The sequence below is a fragment of the Arvicanthis niloticus genome, chromosome X (assembly GCF_011762505.2).
Source record: "Arvicanthis niloticus isolate mArvNil1 chromosome X, mArvNil1.pat.X, whole genome shotgun sequence".
Classification (NCBI taxonomy): domain Eukaryota; kingdom Metazoa; phylum Chordata; class Mammalia; order Rodentia; family Muridae; genus Arvicanthis; species Arvicanthis niloticus.
The window spans coordinates 112,557,453-112,575,954 of NC_047679.1; the positions used below are offsets into that span (position 1 = coordinate 112,557,453).

At 39.9% G+C, this 18,502-nt stretch overlaps 1 protein-coding gene across 1 annotated transcript in view; it reads left to right on the forward strand.

Moving 5' to 3' along the window:
* The first annotated feature begins 2,217 nt into the window (after positions 1 to 2,217).
* Positions 2,218 to 18,502, forward strand: part of Pabir3 (PABIR family member 3) — a 59,746-nt gene continuing 43,461 nt past the window's right edge. The window contains exons 1-3 of the mRNA XM_034486308.2: positions 2,218 to 2,265; positions 6,329 to 6,530; positions 11,104 to 11,182. Coding sequence (XP_034342199.1) covers positions 6,346 to 6,530; positions 11,104 to 11,182 — 264 coding nt within the window. The 5' untranslated portion in view covers positions 2,218 to 2,265; positions 6,329 to 6,345. The remainder of the gene's footprint in view (positions 2,266 to 6,328; positions 6,531 to 11,103; positions 11,183 to 18,502) is intronic.

An 18,502-nucleotide genomic window follows, 5' to 3' on the forward strand; every position in this document is an offset into this window, starting at 1 on the left:
GATTTCAAGACAGCTCAATATTTGCTCTGTCACGTGGTTATTAGTAATCATTTATATGATGGTCTACAATGAAAAAGAGAGCAAGTCAGAGAAGGGGAATACAAAATATACAGCTTGAAGAGAAAAGGGTACTGGGAAATTTGATGTTAGAGCCAACGCCATTGCTCAAAGAGATAAGGAGATTAAGGTGAGGCCTGATCTATATTGAGATAAAGTGAGAATTGACCTCAGCAAGATCCCAACCAGATGATCTCAAAACGTATTAAAAGAAAAGGCCCAAGAATTTTTCTGTTTCTAAAAAGCAACAACAAGCCAAAACTGTGATTTAAGGGATTCAGGGTTCACCCTGACAGTGTTGGCCACACACTTCTGACCTTAGAGTCATGACGGATGCATGATTAAAGGGATTATGGAATCATCCTTCACAGTTTAGGAGACCTTCTGAGGCCAGGCACGTGGCAGGGAAGTCTTTGCATGGAGGCCTTTAAGGACCATTGCATAAAGCTATAAAAGTAAAGCAGGAATATGTTGGAGACCCCCAGGTGTTGTAGATGCCACAAGCCATAGGATGTCTGCCAAGAAGAGCTCCATATAAGAAGTTGAATCAGCCCAAGAAAGAAGTGTCGCAGTCAGCAAAGCCAGAAGGTTAGAGCCATCTAGGACTTAGAATTTTCATTGCTGACTTCAATTTTGCTTTAGTTCAATATTTTCTCACTTATAGTCCCAATTCCTTCCTTTTAGGATGGTAAGGTATATTCTGTACCATTGTATGTTAAGAGTGTGTAATATGCTTTTTTATTGTATAGGGGTTACAATTAAGAGATTGCCTTGAGCAAAGGCAGTGGTGGCACACACCTTTAATCCCAGCACTTGGGAGGCAGAGGCAGGCAGATTTCTGAGTTCGAGGCCAGCCTGGTCTACAGAGTGAGTTCCAGGACAGCCAGGGCTACACAGAGAAACCCTGTCTCAAAAAAAAAAAAAAAAAAAAAAAAAGGAAGAGATTGCCTTGAGTTTCAGAGAGACTTTGAACGTTAGACTATTAAACAGTATTGAGACTGAAAGACTATTAGGACTTTTGAAGTTAAACTACATGCATTTTGAATTAAGATATGGCCATGAACCAATGAAGGAGGAATGTGGTGGTTTGAATGAGAATGACTTTGACTTTTCAAAATAAGGTGGCTATTCCCAGTATGTTCTCTGTCTCCTTCTTTCAGATCAAGGTGTGAGCTCTCGGCTCTTCCTGTTGCCACATTTTTGCTCCACCATCATGGATGCTCACTCTCTGAAACTATAAGCCCAATTCAATGCTTTCTTTTATAAGTTGTCTGAATTGTGGTGTTTGGGCCCAACAATAGTAAAGTAACTAAGACAGTGAAAGTCTTTTGAAGATTCAAAGCCTTCCCCAAGTGACACACCATCACCTCCAACAAGGTCATACCTTGTAATCCTTCCAAGATACTTCCACTAACTGAAGACCAAGTATTCAACATAGAGCCTATGAAGACTATTCTCCTTCAGACGGCACAGATACAATTTCCAGTCTACCAGTGAGCATATCTTTCCAGGCCAAGCATTACTGTAGTTCACATGGTTCCCTGTTGGGTAGAAATAATGATCATATTTCTCCCCTAGTAATATTCATAGCACCTTCCAACACTATGAAACTTAGTACCAGATCTATTGCCCCATGTTATTTGATTCTAGTATTGTAGTGTTTTCAAAATTAGGATCTTGCCATCAAGTTCTGGAGGGTAACTAGGAGCAATGGCAATAGTTTATAATGTTTGAGATTTATTTTATTCTATCTATTATTTATTGTGTGTGTGTGTGTGTTTTCATGTGCCTGAGTAGGCTAGAGATATCTATTCCCTCAGGGCTGAAGTTACAGATAGTTGTGACCAGCCTGCTGTGAGTGTTAGGAACTGAACTTGAAGCAGTACACGCTTTTAATGGCTGAGATTTCTTTTTAGTCCCATGTCCAGTTTTATTCATACCGCCAATGTCTACCTAGTTTTTGTTGCCTTTCATGTCAGTCTTTTAAAAGGTGTGGATTATTTGTGGTTTGTGACCAGAGATGTACTTCTCTTTGGCTTACTCATGTGGGAACTAAAAGGTTGAAATGCTACTTTAAGGTTGCTATGACAATCCACCAAATAAAGGGCTGATTATGACATGTCTAGGGAACCAGCTTATCAGATGAGGCCATTGGCAGTTGGGCAGCAGACTGGGATATACGAAGAGAGAGGCAGTATAAGTTTTAAGGTAAAGGTCCAAGCAAACCATTGATCTGAGACCATGGCCTATTGTAGAAGAGAAACCACTGAGGGTGAGGATACTAATACATAGGTAGAAATATAAAGAAGACTAATCTCTTTAAATACTATGTTGACCATAATAGGGTACTGTATTTCTCTGTTCTCTGGCTTTGTAGTACTTGATCCTTTTGATATTCTCACCTGTGGATGTACTGGGTCCTGCTGTCTGTCTTTACAGGTTTTCAGTTTCTGACATGAAAAATCTTCTCTTGAGAAAGAGAATTCCTCCCTTTGAGTAATAGAATTAATGTCATCTCATATGGTTAGTAATTTTCTATAACTATGCCATCCCTTTCTTTTTCTGTTTTTAACTATAATGTCTTTTTATTATTTAAGAATTTCATACATATATACAATGTACTTTTATTATTCTTATACCCCACTCCTCCCCCTAACTCTTCCCAGGTCTGCCACACCCTTTCAACTCCCCCTTCCCCGCAACTTCACACTTTCTTATTTTTTATAAACCACTGAGTTCAGTTCATACTACCCCTATTCATATGGGTGTGGGGCCGACCATTAAAGTATGGTCAGTCTACTAGGGATCACACTGCTAAAGCCAATGGAGTCTCCTTCAGCCATCAGCCACCAACTGTCAGTAGCTCTTCAGTTAGGGGTGACTGTTAGACCTTGGGTGTGGGGCCAACCACTACAGTATGGTCAGTCTACTAGGGATCACACACGCTAAAGACAATGGACTCTCCCTCAACCAGCAGCCACCAACTGTCAATAGCTCTTCAGTTAGGGGTAGGTGATTGTTACCCCCTCCTTCCTTAATGCTGGAATGTTGACTGGCAGGCAATTTCAGCTGCTGTAATCTCAAAAGTGCAACAAGCCTGTTCTGTCCAGTAAACACTTTCACTCAAGCCCTTTCTAGGCATTGGCACAACCTTTCCCATATCTCTTTCCCAGTGTTCTCTTAGACTTGGGTTGAGGGGTGACCACTTCAAAAACACTTAAATCTCTACACTTGGACCACCGGTTGCAAATTTCCTCATTAATTGTTGTTCACTGTACAAAGAAGCTTCTCTAATGAGAATGGAAAGCACTAAGTACATACCAAGATATCATATTTAGAGGATAGTTTGATACTATGTTTATTTAATAAAATTATTAGAGTAAGTTCACCCCTGGCATCTATGACCTCCACAGCCACAGGTTCTTGGTCAGAATTACAATACTAACATGAACTTGCTCTTGTAGAATGGGCCTTAAATCCAACCAGAAAGGAATTGCTTATCCAGACAACATTCATGCTACCATTGTACCCATGAGCATAGCTTGATAGACCAAACATTAGTATGGGTAACAGCATTCACAGATAGGTAAGAGAGTTCATGACTTTTTTTAAACCTTAGCTGTCTATATAGCACTTTCTAGTACTATGAAGCTTACCCAGTGGGACTTAAGCTTCCCAGTCAGGATCAGCTTGATTCCTCTAGGTGCAGTGAGAGAAGGGTGTGGTATCTTCATTAATAGGGTTTTAGCATCAAGTTCTGGTAGGAAAGCAGAAGCACAGTCCCTGGTTCTCTTTCCTTGTCATTGTATTATGATTATTTCTTAGTGTTACTGCATTTAGATGCTTAAAAACTCTCTGAAATGCAAAGGTACATGAAATGTTGTCTATTTATTCAAAATATAGTCATTAAAACATACTACATCCAAGAATATTAATATATGACATGAAAATTAAGATGGAGGCAGGAACTTTTGTTGATGTGTGTATGCCATAGTTTTTGGTTACACAGTTTTATCTTGATCCATTCTTCTGTCTTTAAGCACCACCCTTTTCCTGTATTCTCTCAATACTCAAATTTAATATCCATTTTTTAAACAAACTTTCCAAGTACTCAGGGAATTTTCACATTGCCTTTCAGATCATGAGTGGTAAACTGGATTTTACTGGTACCAAGTTATATATCGTTAATCTTTTGGGATCAATATGAACTGTAAAAAGTAGTAGTGTGTATATTTTGCAAGACAACTATGATATATAGATTATTTAAATTTGCATGTATATATTCACATAGCAACTTAATAAATATGTATTGAATGTTTATTCCTATTGAAATCATGTTCAGACAAATATTCAGAGGTGCCTCATCTATGTTTTTACCTTACCAGAAAGGCACAGGAATCTTGTCTTTGCTACTCAGTAGTTGGAATTTGAATAACTTCTCTGGGTTTTGGCTATCTCCTTTGAAATATAGGCATTGTGATGGTGCCTACCTCACAGAATTATTGTAAGCTTTAAATGTGATCACATATTTAAAGTGATTAGGATAGTACCAGGCACATAAGTGCCCAATAAATGGTAGCTATTATTAACCTGTCTTACATCAGGAGTAGAGACTCCAAATCATCTTTATGTCTGGGATTTAGATAATTTAATTCTGCTGAACATAATCAAGTTTTTCTTCTTCTATTCCCAGAATGAATGAAAAATAAGTGATTATGATCTTACATGTCATAACTTTTCACAAACTATCTCAAGACAATTCCATTAGTTTCAGCTCACCACTGATTAGCTGAACAGGGCTGATGACTGAACCAATTGAGACATATGAAAACATTTGATAAACTCTAAAGTGATATTCAAATATTATAGCTATTTTAATTTAAAAATCCCATTTCACAAGGTTTATTTACTTTTTGGCCAATTCTGTTAGTTTCCTAAAATGTGTAGCTTTATAATATTATTAGCATGCTGAAGTTATACGTTAGCAGTGAAGCATTTTCCTAGTGTCACACACACACACACACACACACACACAAACACAAAATCAAATGTGGGCATGGTGGCTTATGCTGCTAAACACTCTAGAAGCTAAGTAAGGTAAGAGCATTGCTACAAGTTCAGGGCCAGCCTGTGTGACAGGCTAAGTCCCAGGTAAGGTTGGTCTATAGCATGAGACCCTGTCTCAAATAACCAACCTCCCTCCAATATCACTAGCATGAAGTTAAGATTTTAGCACTGAACAAGCCTCATTATATGATGCTGAAAAAGTCTAAATGAGAAGTTAAGTGTTGGGAGCCGAGGAAGCAGGGTTCAAGCTGTGGTAAACTGTGAAGGCAGTGTTGAAATGAATACAGCATCAATACCACGTAAAATGAAACACTGAGTTGGATGTATTCTGAGATTTTTGTTTTAAGAAAATAAGCTTCTCTGTGTTACACCTGTAAATCAGCCAAGGACTTAGGCTAACGGCCAATTCTAATACACTGTAAATATTCATATCAGATTATTGTAAAAAATAGTTATAAAGACGATGATTTATCTGCACATTTGGTTCACTGGGGAGAGCAATTTATCAAAGCCATAAACACTTAGCATTTTGCTCTTTTTTTTTTTCTTTCTGGACTTTAGTTGTGTTTTTTAGTTACAGAGGTGAGTTTGTCTGCTGTTATAGGAAACATACATGCCATTAAGCAAGCTTGCTGGTTTTAGTCATGAAAGGTAATAGATCAGTCCTGGAAAACCTGAAATATAGGGCAGAAAGCAAAGTATTCTTATAAAACTGATGCCTCTGAACTCTCTCCTGAATGCTATAGTCGGCATAGGAACAAGTAAACGACCTTTAGCGCACACAGCACTAGGGAGAACGTGGAAGAAGGGAGCAGAGTACTTCATGTGCTACTCTGGTCTTGAGCCACAAAGGATGGTGATTGCTTTCCTAGTTATTATGTATCATCTGACTGGACAAAAAAAACGGTGGTGGAGGCATAACTGCCCTGTTTCCTCAGGACAGTTAATCTGTCGTTTTGTTTTCACAAGTTACTTGTTGCCATGGATTAGAAAAGGGAAACTTTACTCAGTCATTTGTATCACTGGTTTAGACCTCTTTGGCAATTAGGGGTCCAGGTGAGAACTAGGAGGTTTTAAGCTGGTTATGCCCACATTTATGTTCACAGGTATTAGGGACACCAGGGCTGCAACGGTGAGTGGCCTTATCCATCTAAGGGCTTCTGCCACTATTTTCTTACTCTGCCGTTTGCTTTTCTCCTAACAGCATCTTACCACCAAGACATGTCCTTAAATGAACAAGAGTCAGATACCCTCCAAAGTTTCCAACTTGGCAGAGGCTTTATCCTCAACACTGATGTGGCTCAGGAGAATATGGAAGTGGATTTAGGCCTGGTACCACCTTCCAACACTATAGAATCCAGTCACCTTCGAAGATCCGCCAGCATCCCTTTTGTCAACGGATTTGGGTGAGCAGGGTAGATGTACCTGAGGGCAAAAAGGGGGTGTTGGACAAAATGACATCTAATAGAATTTTCTTGCTTTCAAGGAAAGGTCTTACAAGCATCTCTTATATTCCTGGTGTCTAAAGACCCCACCTCAGCCTAGTGGAGGAGAGGGAGTGGATGGGGCAAACTGAGAGACAGCATTCACCCCATCCTGACCCATCCTTACCTTAATACATCTGAACCTGAACAGTCTCTCCTGATGGGTCTACATGGACCCAGCTGTAGATAGCAGCTGGCGTGGAACATAGCATCTCTTCTCACATGCTTCCAGATATGTTATGACTATTGCTTTTTCATCTTCTCAGCTATCTTCTCAGCTGATTTGTCACCTTTGTTTGACCTTTATGTCCTGGACACTGAAGATGGGAATTGTTGTCAAGCAAATAAACTTGGACTTTTTTTTAATACCTAGGCTTTTTTTTAAAAACAAAAAAACAAAAAAACAAAAAACAAACTTTAGGTGCTGCAGAAAGTTGACCTCTTGAGTTACACAATTTCAGTGGTTAATATCCTCTAGACCCCCAAAAAGGAAATAATTGATTCAGAAGTATATTTTGCTCTTTTGTGTGTGTGTGTGCCTACAATAAGAGCCAGGCTTGGTACTTAGGCCCTGTAATGCTAGCTAGCACTTGGGGTCCACAGACAGATCCCAAAGACTTGCTAGCCAAGCAGACAGACTATCATAAATGATAAGCTTTGTAGCTTTAATGCTTACCAGAAAAAATTACTACTAACTCAATTTTCTATGTAAATGTTACTTTATGCAATAAGACCTTGAGCAATGGAATTTATCTCAAATTGCACATTAATATTAAATAAAACCCTTCAATCCTGTGCAAACAAAGGAGACTATGGAAAAATAACATCTTTGTGTGTGTGTGTGTGTTGGATATCTTCCTCTATCTCCACCTTGCTTTTTTTGGGAGGGCGGGGGTTCAAGACAGGGTTTCTCTGTGTAGCCCTGGCTGTCCTGAAACTCACTCTGTAGACCAGGCTGGCCTCGAACTCAGAAATCTGCCAGCCTCTGCCTCCCAAGTGCTGGGATTAAAGGCGTGAGCCACCACTGCCAGGCTCCACCTTGCTTTTTAAAAACAGGACTTGTCACTGAACTGGGGACTCACCATTTCATTTAATCAAAACTTCTGACCTTGGCATTTTTACTAATAAAAGACATAGCATAGCAAGATATGTGACTTGTTAGTTTTTGTTTTGAGAGTCCCAAGAATGGAACCTAGAACCGCTAACGTACTAGGTAAACTGAATACCACTGAACAATGGCCTTGGCCCAGGAACTTCTTAAAAACAGTAAGACTGTTTTGCAGAGTTCACATTTAGGAAATTCACTTCTGTAAATAATGCTTCTGGAAAGATATACTTTTCTCTTTCTTTCTTTCTTTCTTTCTTTCTTTCTTTTTTTTTTTTTTTTTTCGGGACAGGGTTCTCTGTATAGCACTGGCTGTCCTGGAACTCACTCTGTAGACCAGGCTGGCCTTGAACTCAGAAATCTGCCAGCCTCTGCCTCCCAAGTGCTGGGATTAAAGGCGTGAGCCACCACCGCCCTACTAAGATATACTTTTCTATACATGGAATTTGATGGGAAATTTAGAAAATCACTTGGAATCCATGTGGCAGTGTTGAGCAAACTGCAGCTAGAATAGTTCACTGCTAGATGTAGCTCAGAGAGTAGTAAGACACTAAGAAGTTGAGGCATGAGTAAAGGAATATGGTGCCTATGCAACTGGAAATCTAAGACAGGGAAATGAATTTGACTAAGGCTCAGTACAATCCTACTTTAGACCAATTCTTCCTTCAGAGTAAGACTCTGACTTCACCCTAGCTCATAAATATGCCATATGCAACAAAAAGTCCTCACATGAAGTCTCTGACTTCATGGACATCAGAGAAGATCCCTGTGGCACATCAAATGCTCTGACAGCTGAGTGAGGTGGGTCATACTTGTAACCCCAGCATTTGGAAGGCTGGAGTGGAAGGATCACCATGAGTTCTTTCTACTCTCAATCTCTACTTAGTTAACTTAATTTCTAATGTCAAAACTTTGGACAGAGTTTTACAGAACAGGTTGTCTTTAAACTGGTAATCTTTTGCCTCCACCTCCTAAGTGTTGAGATTAGAAATATACACCAACATACCTGGCTTCAATACATAACGTAGTTTTTCAATACATTTAAGGTGGCTTTTCATTACTATACTTAAAGGTAAGGTTTTAAAATAATTTTTTCTCTGGCCCTTATTTAAAAGCTTAGAAATTTGGATAGTGGTGAGACTCTCCAGTAGAGTGCTTGTCTAGCTTGTATGAGAACCAAGGATTGACCCCCCCCCCACCCCCCGGCACCACACAAGCAAACAAATACACAAACCTACCTGAGCTGCAAAGTGAGTTTAAACCAGCCTAGGCAACTCAGTGAGTAAAAGGAGGGCTGAGAATATAGATCAACAGCAGATCACTTGGCTATCATGTACTAGGTACTGGGTTCAATTCCCACCATTTAAGTAAAATAATAAATCAAATATTAAAAATTGTGGTCAATAGTATTTAAATGAATGAATTATTATTAATTGCACATACTTGTTGGGTGCAAAATTATTCAATACATATGTGTGATATGTAATAATCAAATCAAGGTAGTTGCTATTCCTAGTTCCTTAAAATTTTTAAGTTCAGATTAACACAAATAATTGCATTTTCAGACTTCCTATATATCTCAATATATGCATATAATGTGTGCTGGTCAAACAGTCTTAGCTACTTTGTGTCTGTAGCGTCTAAGTTCCTCTCTTGTAGTGGTTCAAAACTACAGACTAGGTTGCTGTGAACTCTGTTCACTTCACTGCGCTATACTTGGCAAAAGAAAAACAGAGGAACTATGTTTGTGTCTAGGTTTTGTTCGGAAATTCGCCTAGTCCCTGAAATCCAAAAGTCTGTAGCCAGAGTGTGGAGGGCTTTGAATGTCATAATAAAGACCTGAGTGTGGTAGATAATAGCACTGAAAATTGTGAGGTAGAGAGCAAGCTGTTCTTTAGGAAGGTGACCCTGGCAGTCTGCTAAATAGCTTGCAATAAGGAAAGGTGAGGAGGCCAAAGAGACTATTGTGTGGTTTGTGTATAAGAAAAAATGCTTTGAAGTGGTTTTTGGCAACAGTCCTAAAAAAGAATAAGATGGATAGAAAACAGAGTTTAGGGGTACAGCCTGAAAGACTGGCTCTTGATTGGATATACAGAACAAGAAGAAAGTGTTAGGGCTTTTGTTTTTCAGAGTGTGTGGGGGGGAGGAGGGAGGGAGACAGAGAGACAGAGACAGAGACAGTGACAGAGTTGGTTACATGTAGCGTCAAACTCACTATGTAGCTGAGACTGGCATTGGAATCCTGATTCTCCTGCCTTGACTTCCCAAGTGCTGGGGTTATAGGCATGTACTACCAGTCCTGGCTAAAGACAATTTAGCATAGTCAGTGGAGAAACCTGGAGAACAGTACATGGGAACCATCTGTATTCTTTTGTGACTTCTTTGGAGTTAAACTGAAAAGCTCCTATAAAAAAGAAACATGAGCCGGGCGGTGGTGGCGCACCCCTTTAATCCCAGAATTTGGGAGGCAGAGGCAGGCGGATTTCTGAGTTCGAGGCCAGCCTGGTCTACAGAGTGAGTCCAGGACAGCCAGGACTACACAGAGAAACCCTGTCTCAAAACAAAACAAAACAAAACAAAACAAAAAAACAAACAAACAAAAAACCAAAAAAGAAACATGAAAAGTAAAAGATGACTTCTTCTAGGTGACAAGGTCAAAGAGGATTGAGGCCACCTGTGAAGGCAACACTCAAGCTGGGAGCGTAGGCTCCATTTTCAGTGGGAAGTACTTGGCTGCTCAACTTGTCTGCTCTTGTTTGCAGTGTGGGAATGTGGCCCAGGGTTGAAGAAACTTGCAAATTTTCTATTGAAGCCAGAAATATCGAGTCTAGATTTTTTTTCACGTGAAATCTTTTAGAGTACACAATGAATTCAAAACCATTTTTAATACCCTAGGGCAAAGTTTACCTACAGACAATGGCAGACCCTGTGAGCCTGCTATTGGTTATGGATCTTTTTGTAACAGTTCAGACATTAAGAGAGAATTTGTGCTTCTACATTGTAGCTCTGATCATAAAATTAAATCAGTTACAGGTTTACACACACACACACACACACACACACACATGGATTATTTCCAAGGTTACAGTAAATTATGCTTATTCTCAGGAGAACAATTAGAGGTAAAATGGAGTCTCTGAGAAATTCTTACCTTACAAGGAAACTTGTTTAAGCTTAGCTGAGTAAGTCTCTCTCTCTCTCTCTCTCTCTCTCTCTCTCTCTCTCCTTCCCTCCCTGCCTCTATGTGTGTGAAAACATCTGCACAGCTATCTCCACCAAGAAATCATTTATATTCAAAGTATTCATAGTGTTCCTCTTTAGCTGTAAGGTATCTTTGTTTAAAAATTTGGTAATGGATTTTATACACTAAAATGTTTTCTTTTGCCTTAGTGATAATTCACAGGGATTCCAAGGTGGCCCTACAAGAATGAGAAGGAACAGGTCACCATTTCTGAATCAGCATGGTTTGGTAAGAAAATATTTATTATGGTATCCCTATATAAGATACACCTCTTGGTTTTCAGTGGTGGCTCTCAGACTTGAGTGTAGAATATAGAAGGCTTGTTAAAACACAGGTAGGTCTCACTTTGCAGAGATTGTAACTTACGACATCTAGGATGAAGCCTGAGAATGTACTAGAATGTTCTAGAAGGTTTTTGGCTTTGAGAAACAACTTCTCTAAACATTACTAAGGGAAAGCAAACACATTCAATACATTTACAATGATTTTTCTGCAGCTGCAACTGAATTAGCTTTGAAATCCCTTATGTAAAGCCACCTAGTTTCCATCTCAGGCTCTCTTAAAAGTAGTTTTTAGTCCTTTTTAGTTCACCTTTTCTCTCACATGCATCTGAGATTGTAGTTAAAATTCCAATTAGTAATGTTGCCATACAATCTCTAAATTATAACTCCTTTTCTGCTAATTAAAGCTAGGAAAATAGGAAACATTCTTATAGGTCAGAAAGTCAAAAGAATAAATGATTCATCATATAAAAATTTTTAGATGATGTAAATTGTTGTTCACACAACATTTCAATGAGCTATTTTAGGGGGGCAATGAGCCATTCCGTGCATTCACCCTGTGTTTGAATCACCATCTCTCTAGTTTCAACAAGTGCATATCTTTGTCTTAGTGATGGAATGGTGGGCGGCCTTTTAGGATTCCACCAAGGACTAATGTGTGAAGGGCCTTTGTCATGCTAAGGAAGTTCCCGGCCACTCCTACCTGTTTGAATTGTTGTGCTTTTTCTGCATCATTTGAAATAATTGTGTGTTCTTCCCCTTTGTGTTATTAATAGGGTATCTTATGCAGATTTTCTTATGTTGGAATCACCTTGAGATTCCTGGGATAAATCTTCTGGCTTTAGTCTACAGTTTTTTGGGGGGATAGCTCTGCTGGCTTGGTATCTTAGTAATACTAGCCTCATAAAACATTGGGAAGCTAGTGATTCTTCTTTGCTTTTCCTAGACCCCTAAAACCCCTTCCCTCCCTCTCACTTCCTCTTCCCTCCACATATGCCTTCCTCCCTTACCTCCTCTTCCTTGCTCTTTTGATATCCCCTCCTCTCTCCTACCCCTCTTCTCCTTTTTTCGTTCCTCCTTTTCTCCCCCTCTTCCATTTCCTGCACCCTCCTATTCCCCTCCTCAGTTCCTCCCCCTCTCACTTTCCTTCCTGGTCCCCACTCTCCACCCTCCTCTCCTCCCCATGTCCATCCACTCTCCCTCCTCTACCCTTCCCTCCCTTCTGGATTCCTTTCCTCTCTACTTCCCTAGTCTCCTTATCTCCAGTGTCTGGCATCCTTTGTTCAGTCACTAGGACTGAGGAAGGAAGGGCAGAACTGACTCCTGAAAGTTTTTCTTTGACCTTAAGATTTATGTGCAATGGAATACATATACCCACACACATACACAAATAACAAATTAATAAGTAACCATTGAAGAAATAGAGGCCATGAATTTGAAAGAGAGTACAGGAGTACATGGGAAAGGTTGGAGGGAAGAAGGGAAAGAGTAAACCAATGTAATTATATTTTAATTTCCAAAAATAAAATATTTAAAAATCTAGAAAAAAAGGAAAATAGCATATTTGCTGAGCTAGAAGTAAAATATGTGGAGATGAGAGAGTATGTACAGATTTGGAAAGGATATGTTGTAGCTAGAATGGATGGAAGGTGGGAAGGCATGTGGGAACCAGTAGGCTAGTGTAAGATCATATAGATTGATGTGTGGTAGCACATGCCTGTAATTCCAGTTTGTAGGATGCTAAAGTGGGAAAATTGGGAGTTTAAGGGCAGACTGGGCTCTATAGCAAGACCAAGCTGAGTTATACTGGAAGATTTTGTCTTTTTTTTTGTTTGTTTGTTTTGTTTTTTTGTTTTGTTTTGTTTTTTGAGACAGGGTTTCTCTGCACGGCCCTGGCTGTTCTGGAAATCACTCTGTAGACCAGGCTGGCCTTGAACTCAGAAATCCACCTGCCTCTGCCTCTCAAGTGCTGGGATTAAAGGCTTGCACCACCATTGCCCGGCTGGAAGATTTTTGTCTTAACACACACACACACACACACACACACACACACACACACACACACACACCTAACCAACAAATCAACAACACAGGACCTTTTTGTTGCATTCTTTTGTTGTTTTCTTCGAGACAGGGTTTCTCTGTGTGGTCCTGGCTATCCTGGAACTCACGGAACTCACTCTGTAGACCAGGCTGTCCTCGAACTCAGAAATCCCCCTGCCTCTGTCTCCCAAGTGCTAGGATTAAAGGCGTTCGCCACCACCGCCCAGCTGTTGCATTCTACCCTAAACATTTTATCTTATTTTATGCTCAGTGAGAAGTCAAAGTCATTGAAGAGTTCTAAGGCAGAGGTTTCTATGAACAGATTTGCAGTTAAAAAAAATCACCCTAGGGGCTGGGTGGTGGTGGTGGTGCACGCCTTTAATTCTAGCAGTCTGGAGGCAGAGCCAGGTGGATCTTTGAATTCCAGGTAGGCCTGGAATTCAGTAAATTCGGGACATCTAGGGCTCCAAAGATAAACTGTTTCAAAACAACAGACAAACAAACAAAATTCCCCTGAGGGCTGGAGAGATAGCTTGGAGGTTAAGAGCAATCGCTGCTCCTTCAGCGGACATGGAGTTCCTAGCACACCTGTTACATTCCCAATACAACTCCTGTTCTTGGGGGTCTAGCATCTTTGGGGGACTATACTGATACACACACACACCCCCTAAAACTAAACCTTCATGGGCTGGAGGTATAGAGTGCTAGTCCAGAATGTACAAAGCCCTCGGTTTGATCCTCAGCACCCTATAAACTGGGTATCATGGTTCATACCTGGAATCTGAAAGCTTTGGAGGTGAAGCAGAAAGACCATAAGTTCTAAGTCATCCTCAGTTACATGCTCAGCAAGTTCATTGCCAATGCAGACTGCATGAGATTCTATCTCAAAAATAAGTAACATATATTTAAAATTTTTTAAAATTACTTTGCCTTTAGAGTCAAAGGTAGATTAGAAGAAGGCGAAGGGCCGGGCAGTGGTGGCGCACGCCTTTAATCCCAGCACTTGTGAGGCAGAGGCAGGCGGATTTCTGAGTTCGAGGCCAGCCTGGTCTACAGAGTGAGTTCCAGGACAGCCAGGCCTACACAGAGAAACCCTGTCTCGAAAAACCAAAGGAGGAGGAGGAGGAGGAGGAGGGGGAGGAGGGAAAGGAGGAAGAGGAGGAGGAAGAAGAAGAGGAAAAAGAGGAGGAGGAGGAAAAGAAGAAGAAGAAGAAGGCGGTGGCGGCAAAGGTAGATGCAAGCATGTCTTGCATCTTCAATGGAAGGGTACTACTACAATAACTATGACAAACTGACTGTTGGTGGGGCTGGAGAGATGGCTCAGTGGTTAAAAGCACTTGCCTTCTGGCAGAGGACCTGGGTTTAGTTGGAAAATTAGTTTCATTGCAGACAAGTGTAAGATACAATGAGGCCAGATTGGTTTCTGGTAAAGAAGGATGGAAAGTAAGGACACAAATAACACGGACTGGGAGGTGGTGGCGCATGCCTTTAATCCCAGTACTTGGGAAGCGAAGCAGAGGCAGGCGAATCTCTGAGTTCAAGGCCAGCCTGTCCTGCAGACTGAGTTCCAAGACAACCAGGGCTGCACAAAGAAACCATGTCTTAAAAAAACAAACCAACATGCCTGGCAGTGGTGGCACACGCCTTTAATCCCAGCACTTGTGAGGCAGAGGCAGGTGGATTTCTGAGTTTGTGGTCAGCCTGGTCTACAGAGTGAGTTCCAGGATAGCCAGGGCTACACAGAAAAACCCTGTCTCGAAAAAAAAAAAAAACCTAAAAACAAAAGAACAAAAAAACAAAAACAAAAAAAACCCAAACCAACTAAGCAAACAAACAAGTAACACTGTGCTCATAAACTCAGTTCAGTTGTTTGGGGTCAGATTACATTTTCTATGCCTTAATTACATCATCTGGAAGATGAGAGATAACATTGATGTTATAGGCTTTTTGACAATTACATCTATCATAATAAAGCATTTAGCATAGCACTTGCACATATTGAATGGTCAATAAATATTAGATTTTGTGTGTGTGTTTACAAGGGTGCATGTGTAGGTGCCTGTGCAAGTGTGTATGCATAATTGGGGAGGGCAAAGTTTGATATCAGTTGTCTTCCTCAATCTTTCTTCACCTTATTTATTTGAGATATGCTCTCTCACTGAACCTGGAGCTCACCAAATCAGTTAGAATGGTTGTTGGGATCTCCCTGTCTCTGACTTCCCAGCTCTGGGATCACAGGTGCACACCATCACGCCTGGCTTTTATGTACATTAGGGATCTGAACTTAGGTCCTCATGCTTGCATAGAAAACACTAGAAATTGATCCATCTTTTCAGTACCAAGATGGTTTTAGTACTGACAGTATGTGTAGATAGTAACCATGTACTCAACATTTTATTTTTTAAAAGATTTATTTATTTAATGTATATGAGCATCCTATTGCTGACACACCAGAAGAGGGCATTGGATCCCATTACAGATGGTTGTGAGCCACCATGTGGCTGCTGGGAATTGAACTCATGACCTCTGGAAGAGCAGACAGTGCTCTTAACCACTGAGCCATCTCTCCAGCTCCCTGCCCAACATTTTAATGAAAATCCATACAAATTATAGATTCTTAATTTACATAAGGTTTGGCTTACTACAATGTATATTTACCAACTTTTCTAATGGGTCCTTTTTGCAAAGAATTGAAGTCATCTAACTTATTTAATGATGGGGATTTCAAGGCTTATTGATTTAACTTGCTATGATAACACAAGGCATATGTTTTTATTGTGTCAACGCATCAATTCATTATTAGTATAAGACATATGTAAGTATATGTTTACATTAGTACAGAAATGGTAAGTTATCAGAGAGAATGACATGATGAATTACAATGCTATAGGCAGAAGCAGCAAAATCCAATTAGAAGAGACTTAGACTATAAGATGTCAGATGATAGAAGAGGTTCCAGGATTGGCTAATTCAATCGTTCAGTGATGTCATTAGAGACCCACATTGCTTCCATGTCTGTACTCTCCCTTCCTCAGTGCCTCACTAACAATCTGTCTCTAGCAATTATACCTTGGATCAAGATATGTATATAACATGATCATATATGTGTCTATCAAACTGTCATTAGTAGCTATCTCTGAAACATACCAGCATAGGACAAATTTAACTTCTACTTCCTACATTTCTATAGTATTTAAATATTTCCATCAAAGTATGAACAGTAGTTTTTATTATCTGCCTCTTTTCAGACTCTCACAACCCTCCTTTTTGTCTTCATGGATTTTCACTCTGTAGCCTAAGATGTCTTCCAACTTGTGATCCTTCTGCCTCTGCCTCACTAATTTTTTATGTCCTCAGATAAAACATAGCTCTACTGTAACTAGACATTTTGTAGAGACCTTCAAACTTTGGTCTTAGACTTAAAATCTTCTGGTTTCACAGTATAACAAAGCCTTCATGATATGACTTAAAAAGTATGATTTTCTAACCATCCCAATCCATTTTCCTTTCCTTTTCTTTTTTCCCTTTTCCTTCTTTTTTCTTTTTAAAGACAAGATCTAGTTGTGTGGCCTAGGCTGTCTTCGAACTTGAGATCTTTTGCCAAAGTGTTGGAGTTGCAGGCTTGTGCCACAACAGAGGGCCCAAACATTTTAACTATATTACCCCTAATATCTATCTGATCATCAGCTTTGCCCACTGGTGGCCACAAGCCTCAAATCAGTTTCTGCTTCCCTAATAGCAAGTGCACCATCTCATTTCTAGCACCATTCTGTGCTCTGTCTATCCAGCCCACATTACTTCCTGTTAAGGACGAATATAAGCTGCCTTGAGTCATCATTTCTGGAACCAGGCAGAGTGATCTGAAGCATAGCCCACAAGCCTTCCTTCAGGATTATCTAAGCATTTTATCTGTAGTAACTGTGATAGGAAATGGGTTAAAAATAGTGAAACTATAATATTTTTAAACGAATTAATTTTTAAAATATCCATCTACATTAGGTTTGGTTCTCCATCTACCTCTCTTATTTCTATGTATAGAATGAACTTAAACTCAAGACCCTACCCCAACCTCTAGAGTGCTGGGATTCATAAGCCACCATGTCTAGCTGCTCTTTTTGGAAAACAAATCCAGACTTCCTTAATTTCTCCAGTGAAATATACTCCTTGGGAATGAGTTTTAGCTAGCACACACATCAGCCCCTCCCCCCTCCACTTCCCTTAAACGTCCATAAGCATGCACATACTCTGCCCTTATGATGTCATTTCTTGGCACTGGTACTCCTGCTTCCTTCTAAGGAACTTCATCCTCCTAGACTAGGAGAAAAAGGACACAGAATTTACACAAAAGATACTCAGGAAGTTTATCAGTATCTCAGAAAATGACTTCACTACTTAGGACTGAAGTTGGAGCCCTGTGCATGCTAAGCAAGCTTCCTTACCAATGAGAGTTTCAATCCAGTTCTGCTTCAACTTCAATATCTTGTTCCACATAAGAAAAATCACAAGGCACTTTCCCTGCCAACATTACCAGCAGTACTTTACTTTGGGGGAAACTTACTTCCAGAGTTCTTGCTTTCTCTGGAAGCAAGACAATCTCTGGTTTTCCACAGTGGTACTACTAAAAGAAGCAGCTGATCAAATATTTGAGCTAGATGCATCCAACTTAAAAGTCTTCCAGTGGCTTATGGTTCTATAAGTCCACTTGAGTCCCACTCACCACAGTGGGATTCATTTCAGTTGTACTGTCCTCTTATGATTTCCTGGACAACATTTTCCAATAGGAAATTTTAAATCTTTGTCTCAAACTAAACTGTCTCTTCACCACCTATTTGGTATCAATTAAAAATATCTTTGAAAAATTTGCATAATGAGTTCAGAACAATTTGCCACCTCCCTCACTCACATGCACTAACACATAATGAAAACTCAGCTATGCAAAGTTGTCGAAATAGAAAATATGCATATATTTAAGTTCATGTTACCACAACTTTTCAATTAGATTATAAACCTCATAAACATTAATGTTTCACACTATATATTGTGAACTGTCTAGTAATTTGAGTCATGAAAACATGAGTGTTTATAAGCTTTCTATAAAATAGTATGGTCCTGGGCATCCAGAAACTAGCAAATGGGCCACTAAGATGGTGCAAGACGGGGCTAAAGAGATGGCTCAGTGGTTTAGAGCACCAACTGCTCTCCTAGAGTTCAATTCCCAATAACT